The sequence below is a fragment of the Petromyzon marinus genome, chromosome 33 (genome assembly GCF_048934315.1).
Source record: "Petromyzon marinus isolate PM22_M1 ecotype Great Lakes invasive population chromosome 33, UKy_Petmar_22M1.pri1.0, whole genome shotgun sequence".
NCBI classification, from domain to species: domain Eukaryota; kingdom Metazoa; phylum Chordata; class Hyperoartia; order Petromyzontiformes; family Petromyzontidae; genus Petromyzon; species Petromyzon marinus.
Genome location: NC_133699.1, coordinates 8,872,225 through 8,886,358, shown reverse-complemented (window position 1 = coordinate 8,886,358; position 14,134 = coordinate 8,872,225). Strand labels below are relative to the sequence as shown.

At 49.6% G+C, this 14,134-nt stretch overlaps 1 protein-coding gene across 3 annotated transcripts in view; it reads right to left on the bottom strand.

Annotated features, from left to right (window-relative positions):
* LOC116948388 (B1 bradykinin receptor-like) overlaps nucleotides 1-13,812 on the bottom strand; it is a 44,923-nt gene extending 31,111 nt beyond the window's left edge. For 2 of the 3 annotated variants that reach the window (XR_012945887.1, XM_076071494.1), the window contains exons 1-3: nucleotides 13,508-13,812; nucleotides 12,666-12,771; nucleotides 11,043-11,332 (exon numbers count right to left, since the gene is read on the bottom strand). Coding sequence is in view for 1 of the 3 variants with exons in the window: in XM_076071493.1 (XP_075927608.1) it covers nucleotides 12,666-12,771; nucleotides 13,508-13,720 (319 nt within the window). In the remaining 2 variants the exon portion in view is untranslated. The remainder of the gene's footprint in view (nucleotides 1-11,042; nucleotides 11,333-12,665; nucleotides 12,772-13,507) is intronic. The other variant, XM_076071493.1, reaches the window with a different exon arrangement.
* Nucleotides 13,813-14,134: the final 322 nt, after the last annotated feature.

Genomic DNA, 14,134 nt, shown 5'->3' with positions numbered 1-14,134 from the left:
CCGAATGCAATGATGCTGTTGCTTCGCTCAGTTGGCAGTGGTTCACAAAAAGAAGGCGCGATGTACGTTGAACTTCTATCACACCGTACGTTGACAACGGTGCTCATCGGAGGCGCTCTGCTGCCACGTCAATCGTGGTGGGAGAACGCGGTGAATGCGATCGGCCCTTTTCACAATGTTAGACGTGGATGTTAGCGACCTCGCGTGACATGGCGATGAACCTGCCGTCGATTCAAGGGTTAACGAGCGAGTGACTGACAGCCCATCCGTATATTAAACAACATCAAGATGTCCTCAACGCCTCCAATTACCAAGCGATTGATGATATCTTTTCGTGAAATTAATGACCACGTTTGGCAAATTGATTTTTTTTATTCTTCTTGACCTTGCAATTAACTCGGGCAAGAGAAAACTTTCGTCTAACTCGGAAAGCATCAGAGAATCAAATGTCCTCTTCACTGCTCTTAGAGGCTAAGCAGGTGTGAGCCCGGTGAGCACTCGGCATGGTTGACCGCCACACCATTGGGGCTTGCCAGGTGCCCGAGGCATGGGGCTTGCGAGGTGTGGCCAGGAGACGGCAGTGCTGAGTGTCTGCCCCTCGTTGACAGCGCCGTGGGTTCTACAGTGAGCCTCGCACGTGAAGCCAAACTCTAGCGAATTGAATTGACAACACAGCAACCCTCCAGAAAAGAAAAACAAATCAACATTGAGACTCAGTGTGACTTTCATGGCAAAAAAATAATTGACATCTCGTCTTATTTATTCTATATTTGAAGCTTTCGTGACTGCAAGGATCCATACTCTTTGGTTTTATTCGGTAAAGTCACGTAGGTAAAAAACAAAATAACAAAAAATCACGACGTTTCGGCCACAACACAAGTGGCCTTCATCAGGTGAAGGGACCGGACTGTCCAGAGGACAGCGCTGGAGTGAACACAGCCAAGCCCAGACCGCGTCCTTCAAGCTGTGTGGGAGGAAATAAAGCGCCTTGACAAAGGAGTTAGCATAAAAATTAGCATGTAATTGGGGGATTAGCATGATGCACGTAGATGGCACATGTTCAGACCGGCCAGGGGGAGGGGGGGGAGTTTACATAATGTTGGTGTGAAGGGAAAATAAGCAGCTGTGAAAGTTTGGGATACCACTACTTGGAAAAAATATATACTGTACCATTGAAACTTAGTTTAATGTTTGGTTTGATTTAGAACATCTTTCCAGTGATTGCTTAATTTGAAACAATCCTCTCGGTTGAAATTGTGTCTGTGTTGTAAATCTGAATTGCCTCGTAGACAAATCTCTGAAAAAAACCGGTAGGTTTGCAGAGAACCTAGGTATCAGAGAAAACTATATCGTGATCATCCACAGCATTGTAACAGTGATCAGCTATGGAAGAAGAATTCGTTCTGCCGTGTTTCAAATCTGATTTGTGCTCGCGAATTCGGTCAGAGATATGTTGTTTCATCTCCCCGATATAGCAGTCACCACAGGTGCAGCTCAATTTGTAAACCCCGGGGTACTGTAAGTCAGGAATGACATCCTTTACGGATGGGATCAGGTCACGGATTTTGTGTACTGTATTGAACCGGACCAGGATCATGTGTTTGTTTAGAATTTTGGAGATCTTTTTAGTAACGCCTGCTATATATGGTTGTGTGATGGTTTTGATCGGAGTATCAAGTGGTTGTTTCTGTATGGAGGGAGAAACAGCTTGGCGGATGTCTAGAGACCTCTTGAGGGCCAGATGTATATGTTTTAAATCACTGGCCAGGTGGTGTTGGTTCGAAATGCAATGAGCCCTGTGGTATAACGTTTTGATGAGAGAATTATTTTGAGTCGGGTGGTGGTGGGAATCAGGTTTCAAGTAGGAAACTGTGTGGGTGGGTTTCCTGTAGAGACAGAATGTCCCAATGAGCCATCAGGTCTCCTCTCAAACAGAACATCCAAGAATGGCAGTTTGCCATCTTTCTCCACTTCCATGGTGAATTTGATGGCGGGGTGTCTGGAATTGATGTGGTCTAGGAAAAGGTTCAAAGCTGGGAGGCCATGTGGTCAAATGACGAAAGTGTCGTCTACATATCTCTTCCACAGGGAAGGTCTGAGGGTGGAAGTCTGGATGGCGTCTGATTCAAATTTCTCCATGAAAACATTGGCTATCACTGGTAACAAGGAGGAACCCATGGGGGTACCCTCATTTTGTTTGTAAAAGGTGCCATTCCAAGTAACGCAGGGTGTTGGTGAGGCAGTGTCTAACCAGCGCAGGTGTATCGGGGTCTAGTCCATGTTGTACCAAATTTTCAATTATTTCAATGGTATCAGGTACTGGGACCTTGGTGAACAGAGAGACCACATCGAAGCTGACAAGGATATCATCAGGGGACAGTACAACGTCTTTGACCATAGAGACCAATTGGGCTGAGTTAAGTACTGCTGAGGTGGTCTTGCCAGTGAAAGGCAGCAAGGTATCTGACAGAAAACGGGCTAGCCTGTAGGTAGCAGGCGTTACTGAAAAGATCTCCAAAATGCTAAACAAACACATGATCCTGTTCCGGTTCAATACAGTACACAAAATCCGTGACCTAATCCCATCCGTAAAGGATGCCATTCCTGACTTACAGTACCCCGGGGTTTACAAATTGAGCTGCACTTGTGGTGACTGCTATATCGGGGAGACGAAACGACATATCTCTGACCGAATTCGCGAGCACAAATCAGATTTGAAACACGGCAGAACGAATTCTTCTGCCGTAGCTGACCACTGTTACAACGCTGTGGGTGATCACGATATAGTTTTCTCCGATACCAAGGTTCTCTGCAAACCTACCGGTTTTTATCAGAGATTTGTCCACGAGGCAATTCAGATTTACAATCACAGACACAATTTCAACCGAAAGGATGGTTTCAAACTAAACAATCAATGGAAAGATGTTCTAAATCAAACCAAACATTTAACTAATTTTCCATGGTACAGTATATATATATTTTTTCAAGTAATGGTATCCCAAACTTTCACAGCTGCACTATTTTCCCTTCACACCAACATAATTTAAACTACCCCCCCCCCCCTCGCCGGTCTGAACATGTGCCCTCTACGTGCATCATGCTAATCCCCCAATTACATGTGTAGTGTTCGACTTTATGCAGACATTTTCTGTCTTTCTTCCACACTCCACAGTATCCTGGTCACCACGGCTCGCTCACCGTGCTCCGCTCGTCTCGCTCACCACCTTTGTCTCCCCACTATCACTTCACTTGCTTCGCACTCAGCGACTCCCCGTTCAGCAACTCCGCACACAGCGTCTTCAGCTCTGCTATCGCTAAGCTCTCTCCACTGCTGGATATTCTCCTCAGCTCCTCCGCACACAGCGTCTTCGCACACAGCGACTTCGCACACTCCACACACAGCGTCTTCAGCTCCTCTATCACTACGCTCACTCCACTGCTAACTACTTCGTCTTGCTTCACACTCTGTTCCAACTCCATTTCCCACTCTGTCTCCAAACTCTGTTTCCAAACTCTGTTTCCAAACTCTGTTTCCAAACTCTGTTTCCAACTCGACGTCTTCCTCGTCCAGCTCCCAACTCCAACTCCCCGCTCTCTGTGTGTCTCCCCCAATTTATTCCCATTCTCATTATCGCTAATTAATTGGCCCGCGTGCCTCCGCACGCTTCGCGTCCTCAAACACCTGCCTTTCTCCAGACATCTCGACGCCTCCTCGCCCTTGACAACAGCCACAGCCAATCACCGCCGTTGCTGATCCTCTGGCTTAATTGGACAAACCGTTACCTCATCATCCCAGCCTTTGCACCTGGCTGTCCTAACACGACCCACACTCGATTTAAAGCTTTCGTGACTGCAATGATTCATCTTCTTTGGTTCTTTCGGTAAAGTCACGTAGAATGAGAATAAAATAATAAATTGATAAAATAAAATAACACAATAATATTCTCACGACGTTTCGGCCACAACACAAGCGGCCTTCATCAGGTGAAGGGACGAGACTGTCTGGTAGGACAGCGCTGGAGTGAAAGAGCCACGTTCAGATCACGGCCTTTAAGCTGTGTGAGAGGAACAAAGCGCCTTGACAAAGGAATTAGCATATAATTTAGCATTGAAATGGCTGAATGATTAGCTTGTGACTGGTCACAGAAATAGCTATGTTAAAAGTTAAAGCATACACATCCGCAGAGGCACCCCTTGATAAAGGAATTAGCATAGAATTTAGCATTGAAATAGCTAAGTTAAAGCATACACATCCGCAGAGGCACCCCTTGACAAAGGAATTAGCATAGAATTTAGCATTGAAATAGCTGAGTGATTAGCTTGTAACTGGTCACAGAAATAGCTACGTTAAAGTCAGAGCATACACATTCACCGAGGCACTTAGTACAAATCAAACAGGAGAATTTAGCATTGAAATAACTAGGCCAATTTAGCATTGAAATAACTGAGTGATTAGCTAGTCACTAGCTAGTCACTAGCTAATCACTCAGTTATTTCAATGCTAAATTCGCCTAGTTATTTCAATGCTAAATTCTCCTGTTTGATTTGCACTAAGTGCCTCGATGAATGTGTATGCTCTGACTTTAACGTAGCTATTTCTGTGACCAGTTACAAGTTAATCACTCAGCTATTTAAATGCTAAATTCTATGCTAATTCCTTTGTCAAGGGGTGCCTCTGCGGATGTGTATGCTTTAACTTAGCTATTTCAATGCTAAATTCTATGCTAATTCCTTTATCAAGGGGTGCCTCTGCGGATGTGTATGCTTTAACTTTTAACATAGCTATTTCTGTGACCAGTCACAAGCTAATCATTCAGCCATTTCAATGCTAAATTATATGCTAATTCCTTTGTCAAGGCACTTTGTTCCTCTCACACAGCTTAAAGGCCGTGACCTGAACGTGGCTCTTTCACTCCAGCGCTGTCCTACCAGACAGTCTCGTCCCTTCACCTGATGAAGGCCGCTTGTGTTGTGGCCGAAACGTCGTGAGAATATTATTGTGTTATTTTATTTTATCAATTTATTATTTTATTCACATTCTACGTGACTTTACCGAAAGAACCAAAGAAGACGACCCACACTGTTTTCGCCTTCTCCACAGGCTGACCCCAGAAAACCCACACTGTCTGTGTGATCATGCAATCACGCAGTTTCCACAACACACCTTCATACTCCACTACATCACCCCCCCCCCCCCCGTGATAAAAAAAATCTAGCCATCCCGGCTACGACGATACTTTGAATTCGGAGTAGTGGAGTACCGCGGACATAACAACGAAACAACACAACAACTTTGTACAAGAACCGCAACATGCAAAGTCAATGGAAGGTCCGTCCTCGGGAGCGAGTTCCAGTTGCTGGTCTATTTCCCCTACACGGGACACCTTGGGGCAAGGGCGGGTAAACGCTCCTCCGTTAAGTGAGTTGCTGCTTCTGGTCCTCGTCGCACACCCGTCCCAGTCCCAGCGACCATCTGCTGGCGGGACCATCCTTCGTCCATGCTCGGACCGGACAGCATTTCGAGGTTGTGGCCGGTCAACCAGCGTCCGGCCAGCAAACCTGCTAGAACCCCCTCGTCGAGTCAATAGGGATGGTCCCGGAATCTTCGGTCCTGGGGAAATCCTCAGTTGTAGCTGGTCGGCGCCCTTGGAAGGCCGCCCCTGCGCCGCCAGCAGTCGCGGGCGAGATGTCCTCTCCATCCGCACTCGTAGCACGTCCATTGTGTGCCACCTCCATACACCGCGGGATGACGCAGCACGCCCGCGGGTGGCACCCCGGCCACCGCTGCAATCGGCGGCGCCTCGTTCACCGCCACCGCGCTCTCGGCCGCGGCAGCGCTCATCAGCAGCGGCTGCACACCCACCACCGCTGGCTCGTCGCGGAGGTCCAGGTTGACTTGGATGGTCCTGGCGATCTGTAGAGACGACATGTCGTCGTCGTTGTTGCTGTCAGGAAGCAAAAGGACGATCCGTAGCTCCTTCGCCAACTGCCAAAGCTTCTCCTGCAGCAAGGAATCTAGGGCCTCCTGGTCCATCGCCGGGTATGCAACTTGAGCGAGGGCCAACAATGTGCTGCGGAACGCAAGAGGGGATTCCGTGCCCTCCCGCTTCCTTTGCTGAAATCGACGTTTGGCGAACGACCGCGGCTCGTACACCTTTCTCACTGCCGCGAATGCCCCGTCCAGCGTTGACCTGACTGCCGCAGGGAAACCATTAAATGTCGCCAAAGAATCATCATCGAGGGCCGTCGGCAGTGCCCGCAGTGCGGCACCCTCAGTCCACTCCAGAGATTAATAAGCCGCTCGGAACCGTCGTGTAAATGCCGTCCAATCACCGACTTTGGCCTCGAACCACTGCACATGAAGTCGGCATGCTGTTCCCGACGGCTGCGCTTCCTCGTCGTTGGATTTCTCCAATCGCTCCGACCCCGCGGCAACATCTGCTGGTTGACTTGACACCATTGGTTGTACGTGGTTCGATGTCACAAAGTGGTTGAACGCCTCCATCAGCATCGCCATCCTGGCCTCCCACTGGGCCATGAGGACTCTCCAATCCCCCGACGGTCCCGGGATCTCGGCCCCGCTCGAACCGCCGCCTCATTCTGTTATTTCTTGATCGACCAGACCCTCCGGAGGAGTATCGGCCACTTGGCCGGACACGGGCAGCACGTCCTCATCGTTGCTGTCGTCGGACGAGTCCACCGGTATGTTCTTCTTCTTTGCCACCTTCTTTGACATCTCGGCGTGGTTCGTAGTTACTCTGACACCAAATGTAGTGTTCGACTTTACGCGGACAACTTCTGTCTTTCTTCGAACACCGCTTTATTTACAACATTCAACATGTCCTCCACACTCCACAGTATCCTGGTCACCACGGCTTGCTCACCGTGCTCCGTTCGTCTCGCTCACCACCTTTGTCTCCCCACTATCACTTCACTTGCTTCGCACTCAGCGACTTCCCGTTCAGCTCCTCCGCACACAGCGTCTTCAGCTCTGCTATCGCTAAGCTCTCTCCACTGCTGGCTATTCTCCTCAGCTCCTCCGCAGACAGCGTCTTCGCACACAGCAACTTCGCACACTCCGCACACAGCGTCTTCAGCTCCTCTATCACTACGCTCACTCCACTGCTAACTACTTCGTCTTGCTTCACACTCTGTTCCAACTCCATTTCCCACTCTGTCTCCAAACTCTGTTTCCAAACTCTGTTTCCAAACTCTGCTTCTACTCTGTTTCCAACTCCAGGTCTTCCTCGTGCAGCTCCCAACTCCAACTCCCCGCTCTCTTTGTGTCTCCTCCAATTTATGCCCATTCTCATTTTCGCTAATTAATTGGCCCGCGTGCCTCCGCACGCTTCGCGTCCTCAAACACCTGCCTTTCTCCAGACATCTCGACGCCTCCTCGCCCTTGACAACAGCCACAGCCAATCACCGCCGTTGCTGATCCTCTGGCTTAATTGGCCCAACCGTTACCTCATCATCCCAGCCTTTGCACCTGGCTGTCCTAACACGACCCACACTGTTTTCGCCTTCTCCACAGGCTGACCCCAGATAACCCACACTGTCCATGTGATCATGCAATCGCGCAGTTTCCACAACACACCTTCATACTCCACTACACATGCTAATTTTTAAGCTAACTGCTTTGTCAAGGTGCTTTGTTTCCTCCCACACAGCTTGAAGGACGCGGTCTGGGCTTGGCTGTATTCACTCCAGCGCTGTCCTCTGGACAGTCCGGTCCTTCACCTGATGAAGGCCACTTGTGTTGTGGCCGAAACGTCGTGATTTTTTGTTATGTTGTTGAATAAAACCAAAGAGTATCTCCTCTTATTATTGTTGTGGTATAAATACCGAAGCCTTTATTTTTCGGCAATGCATCACAACATTGTCATTTAAATGGCCTGCATTGGTCGTCCTCAGGCGGAAAGAAGTTTAATCTAGCAGTGGAACTGCTGGATTATATTCTTCTCCGCCTGAGGACGACCGCATGTGTTGCGATCGAAACTTCTTGATTTATTTTATTTCATACATACGTGACTTTATCGAAAGAAAAAAAACAAAGAGTATGGATTACTGCAGTCTCGAAAGCTTCAATTCAATGCCGCAGCAGTTTCCCTCTCTCCGCTGCGATAATGTCAGCACTGCATGCACGCACGGCGTCGTCGGCGCCCGTGACAATCCGGCCGAGGCGCTCTCCGTTCAACGTCAGAGGGTTCGCTCTCTACGCAGCGGGGGACGTCGCGGAATTCTGAAGAGGCTCCGCGAAAAGTTGTGACTCCGTCAAACCCGGCACTCCACGAGCTGCGGGTTGACTTTGTAGCTCTCGACAAAGGTCACGGGAGAGTGGGAAGTGGAGGGGAGGGGATGGGGAGGTGGACGGGGGGAGACAGGTGACAGGAACGGGATCTCGCGGACGCAGTGGCGCGCAGGGGGTTCTGTTCTCTCGAGCAATGCTTTCTTGTGTTTGTGTTTTACGCGAAGTACTTGCTCTACTGCCCGGCCCCCCACCACCCACTTCGTATATATGTAAATTATGTATGTTATGTATGTGATGTATGATACTCCTGCTGTTATGGAGTGACTCATGCTGCCAGCTATGGCTGCAAAGTTTGGTCGTACATGTTACGTGTATCGTTTATTGGTATGATCACTGTTACATTGTTTTTATAGCTTTGTTTTAGTGATTTTGAAAACGCATGGTTTAGCCATGTTTGTTTGTTGAAGTACAGAGTTAACCTGATTAATCTGAATTGTCGTATGGTTCATCTTCTTTGGTTCTTTCGGTAAAGCCACGTAGAATGAGACTAAAATAATAAATTGATAAAATAAAATAACACAATAAAATTCTCACGACGTTTCGGCCACAACACAAGCGGCCTTCATCAGGTGAAGGGACGAGACTGTCTGGAGGACAGCGCTGGAGCGAAAAAGCCACGCTCAGATCGCGACCTTTAAGCTGTGTGAGAAGAAACAAAGCGCCCTCAACTTTAACCAACTGGCTACCATGAGAGATTCGTTCATGAGGCCATTCACATATACAAGCACAGAGACAATTTCAACCGAGAAGATGGATTCTGGCTTAGTAACCATTGTAAAGATGTTTTAAACCATTTCCGTTCTTAATTAATTGTATTTTACGATAACCTTCAGACCGCAGCTCTTTCGCTGGCATTGACTCTTAATACCTCTCACACCACGGTTAATGGTATGGTTTACAACATGGAGTATAACAGCGCCTCGCAGCTGTCTCTCTCCTCCTCCTCTGTTCCGACCATAGATGAACTCGTCCGTCTGAACGGGGCCCGTAGCTATCCGTGTTGCTAAAGTTGAGGGCGCTTTGTTTCTTCTCACACAGCTTAAAGGTCGCGATCTGAGCGTGGCTTTTTCGCTCCAGCGCTGTCCTCCAGACAGTCTCGTCCCTTCACCTGATGAAGGCCGCTTGTGTTGTGGCCGAAACGTCGTGAGAATTTTATTGTGTTATTTTATTTTATCAATTTACTATTTTATTCTCATTCTACGTGACTTTACCGAAAGAACCAAAGAAGATGAATCCTTGCAGTCACGGAAGCTTTAAATCGAAATGTCGTATGGTTGTTAGTGTTTGACTTGCATCCCACTGGGATTGTTGCACACAGCGTTGATATGTATACGGTGTTTATTTCTGGAAGACTTTGCTGTTTTTTTCTGTATGTTTCTGTTGCGCGTAGTCGCTTTAAGACTTTCTTTGTTCATGTTTTTGCTTGTTGCGGTTGCACCCGAGTCAGGAGGCGCATGGCTCACAGGGCTACACCTAATACATGAAACTGAACTGAATGTATGTTACACCGTCAAGTTGGCGCAGTAGGGGGCACAGGTGGTGCATCGGCCAGTCATCTCAGTCAGTCGACCCGTGGCACCTGGGTCTGCCCCGTGACCTCCTGCCGGCGGGACGTTCGACACTTTCACGTGGCCTCAACGTGTACCTAGCCTGGCACAGGCGCCGTGGTGACGTCACCGCCACCTAGTTTGGTGTCGCACCGCATGGAGCCGACCGTGCCAATGGGAGGTGCGGACTCTGCTATTGCGCGTCACGCGTCGTGTCACGAGGCCGACCGCTAAGTTCGAGCTCGTGGAGACGTCGTTCATTTGGACGCGCAGTGTGTTACCCTACGTGTCTAGAGACCTGCTCCGCGGAAGGGGATGTCACCGAACTACTTCAGAGAAACCTTTTGAATGATCTTCTTAAGCGATGCACTCGAGGGTACTGTGCCTTACTCCTTGCAAGGGAGGAAAGTTTGTTGCGTGACAGTTAAATTGACCTTTCTAATTCTCCGAGCCGGACTCCAACCAAATGAAGTTCAAACATCTTATTTAAAGTGATGGGGGTGATTTTTTTTGTCGTGCCGTTATCAGTGACAATAATACAACCGAGACGCTGCGAATGAGACGAAAATGAAATTGATTCTTGAACAGAATCAATTTTACAGAATCGATGGTGGGGGGGGGGAGAAAGATGAATCACATGCCTAGGCCTGGTAATAAGACTGACCTTGAGCCTCTTGCCAATTCTTGAGTCGTTCCCAATAGCCAAACAAAAACATTTGGCATCAGAGGCAAGGATCCTTGATGACTTTTCCTGACTCCTCTATCGCCCTATCCAGTAAGGGAATGTCACGGTGGTGGATCAATAACCCTCCGTATGCGTGCGTGTGTGCTCAGCGTCGTGTTGGCAAAACAAAAACAACAGCCCTTACTGTGAGAAAAAAAAAAGCATTTTGCTGTGAGTCACTCGTATTAGTGCGGGAGGTTTTAAAAGCGTCGCAGCTCCCAGTCGAATTACCACGGACGGAATAACTAATTTTAGCATCGCTCCGCGGCGGACGCTCGGTGATCCGTGGCTCGCCCGGCCGAACGCACGCGGCACGCGAGCCAGAAGCGCGCGCCCGTGGGCACGAAGCTGCCACGCGGAGGCGCGCGAGAGCGGGTGTAGGGGGGGGGTTGGGGGTAGGTGTTCGAAGGCGGAATCGCTGCCGCCGCTCGGCGCCGGCGTCCCTCAGGTGCACACGTACAACATGCCAACCACCAGGAGGTTGCCAACAATGGCGAGGACTGTGAGCCACGCGCACGCCCGGCTCCGCCAGGCGGCCTCCACAGGGTGCCCGGTCATCCCGGTTGCCCCAGCGGCACCGCCGCCCGCGACGCCACCCAGGCTGGCCAGGCCGGGCGAGCATTGCCGGCCTGGCAGGGGCGGCCACGGGATGATGAAGATCGACGTGCGACGTGGGCTGTAGCTCCGGGCCATGGCGAAGCCGTGTCCTGGCGATTCCGCGATAGACATCCCGACCATCGCTGGGAATTTCTACGCGTGGGAAAGCGTGGCTCACGATTAATCGTGTGTTTCGTTTTTTTTTTGTATTAAAAGGTTTTAACTGGGAAGGTGAGAACCCCGTGATTTGGTGAAACTGCACAAGCCCCATGGCTCCACACTTCAGAACCCACGTTGGTCACGGTTGGCCGGTTTGAAACCAGGATTCGAACCCAGAGACTCAGCGTTGCCGGCTCAGTGCTCTGAGTCCTGAGCCAGCCAGCCACCTCTTGATCCTCACCGCAAACAAGGAAGACAAAATCACCCGCACTGTCCGGTGTGGTGAAGCAAGGTCAAATAAACCCCCGTGACCCCGCACGACCAGGGAAGGCCCTCGTTCGGCAGTAGATTGATAAAAGGCTCGCGCGTGTAATCCACACCAGATGTGGTAACACGCGTCAATGTGATCCAGCACATTAATGTAAGGGTTGGTGGCTCGAATAGACGGAACTCCACGTTCCTATGTTCGGGGCGTCGCTCGCTGTAATAAAACAAATACTGTGGTTGTCCCACAAAACGGTACTCATTCTAATGACATCGATTGGCTGAGATAAGGAGTCGACAGCCTTCAAGTACCTTCAAGACTTCTTCCCTAAGCTATCTGAGGCAAAGGTCAAAGTCCGTGTCTTCAACGGACCACAGATAAAAAAAAAGATTCTGGAGTGCAATGAATTCCCCAAGAAGCTCACTAGTCAGGAGAAAGCGGCTTGGGACAGCTTTGTCGCAGTGGTTCGTGGCTTCCTGGGCAATCACAAGGTCGAAAACTACGTGGAGCTGGTTGAGACTCTGGTGAAGAACTCCCGGCACAATGGGCTGTAGGATATCCCTCAAAGTCCATATCCTTGATGGGAGCGTACTCGGAGGAGCAAGGCGAGCGCTTCCACCAGGATACACTGGACTTTGAACGCCGCTACCCAGGACAGTATAACGAGAACATGATGGGAGACTACATTTGGGGTCTAATTCGTGAAAGTGATTTACAGTATGATCATAAATCTCGAAAAACTACTCACTTATAAATCTTTTGTAGTAATTTTTGGAGTACTTTGGTATAAATAGATGTACATTTTGATTCATATGTTGTTTTTCTGACTTTTTGTGAACGAAAAGATACAAATTCGCCCGTTATCTAATCGAAAATAGATCAATTTCAAAATATAATTGTCCTGGTCACAAAAGCAAAGTTTGTGGGGAATAATAACCATTTTCTGTACTTTTGAGGCATAAGCAAATGACACTTACTACCCAGGAACAAAAAAAATTGTCACAGTGTAATCAGCGCCGGCGCTCCTCTTGAACATGAACCATCACACGCGACGACACATACCTGGGCTGTCAAGAAGGTGGGATCCAGCTGTTGTGTCGGGTTGTACATTGCGGTTCGCGAGCCTCTCTCTAGCTGGTCGCTTTAAAAAAAAACGCATCCAATTCTCCTACAAAAAAAGTTACCAAAAGAAAGTATAAATATAAATAACTTGTATTCTGAGACCGACTGATTCGCTTGTTGTGTAGCCAGCATACGGAGCCTTTAGGCGCGATCGGCAATTCGTCGTTTGTCACTGCCGGATTTGTTCCAACTGTTTATTTCCTCGTAGCGCTTTCAGCAGCACTGGCAACAACATCAGCAGCAGAACGAGTAGCACTAGAAGCAGAACTGACAGTATCACAAGCAACAGCAGAATTAGCAGCACGAGCAGCAGCAGAAATGGCATCAGTAATAGCAGCGGCAGCAGCGCTTGGCAGCAGAACGAACAGCAGCAACTGCGGGAGTGTGGAGTGAGATGCGTGTGCTCGGGAGAGGACACAGACACACGGTGCGTGGAGCCTCCTCCACCGCACCACGAACACCCAAAGTGCGTTGCTTCGTCTGCTCTGGTCACAGGCCCAAATGGCCTAAATCGCATCCGCACAAACCATGCGGATACCTGATGCGCAAATGGAAAATATTGTTCTTCTTAAACTTTCCAGCAGAACAGACCGCACAACGCGGAAGGACGCAATGCCCCCCGATCCACACATACGAAGGTGGCATCGCGGCGAGACGCTCCTGCTGCCTCTGACGCGGTTATCTCGGCTCGACCACCCTGAATGCGCAGTTGTAATTGTTGCTCTGCGTCTACATCGGCAGCCGTACGGAAGAAGAAGACGACATGCCCACGGCGCACTCACCTCCAGCAGCAGTAGCAGCAGCAAGTCGTTTACTACTGGTGGTGTTGTGTTGAGCGTGGGAGGCCGTGAAGGGCATGGAGGACATGCGGGAGGAAGGCGTGAGAGAGAGAGAGGGAGGGCATGAGGTAGGGAGGGAGGGCATGGAGGGCATGGGGTAGGGAGGGAGGGCATCGGTGAGATAGAGAGGGGGGAAGCATGATTAAGGGAGCGCATGATTGACGGAGAACGTTACAGAGGCAAAGAGAGCATGAGTGAGATATGGAGGAAGAAGAGAAAGAGGACATATCTCAGGAGTGTTGGGCACTGCGGGGAGAGGGGGCAGCGATGTAGTGGGGGGGGGGGGGGGGCGGGGTGGGGTGGGAGGGGATAGGCGATGCAACGATGCAAATGAATTAGGCGCGCTTCAACGTGGGGAATTCATCCGCAAGCGGCGAAGTGAACGGTGAAATGCGACCGGACAGCCGCACTTGGATAACGGCAGCAGCAGCAGCGGCGGCGACGGCGATAGCAGCAGCGGTAGCAGCAGCGGTAGAGAGTCATTTGTTCCACTGCGAATTATTGGAAGGGGTTGTTTTTGTTGTTGTTGTTGTTTTTGTATCGTCGGTCACACTAAAATGAAAAAGAGAG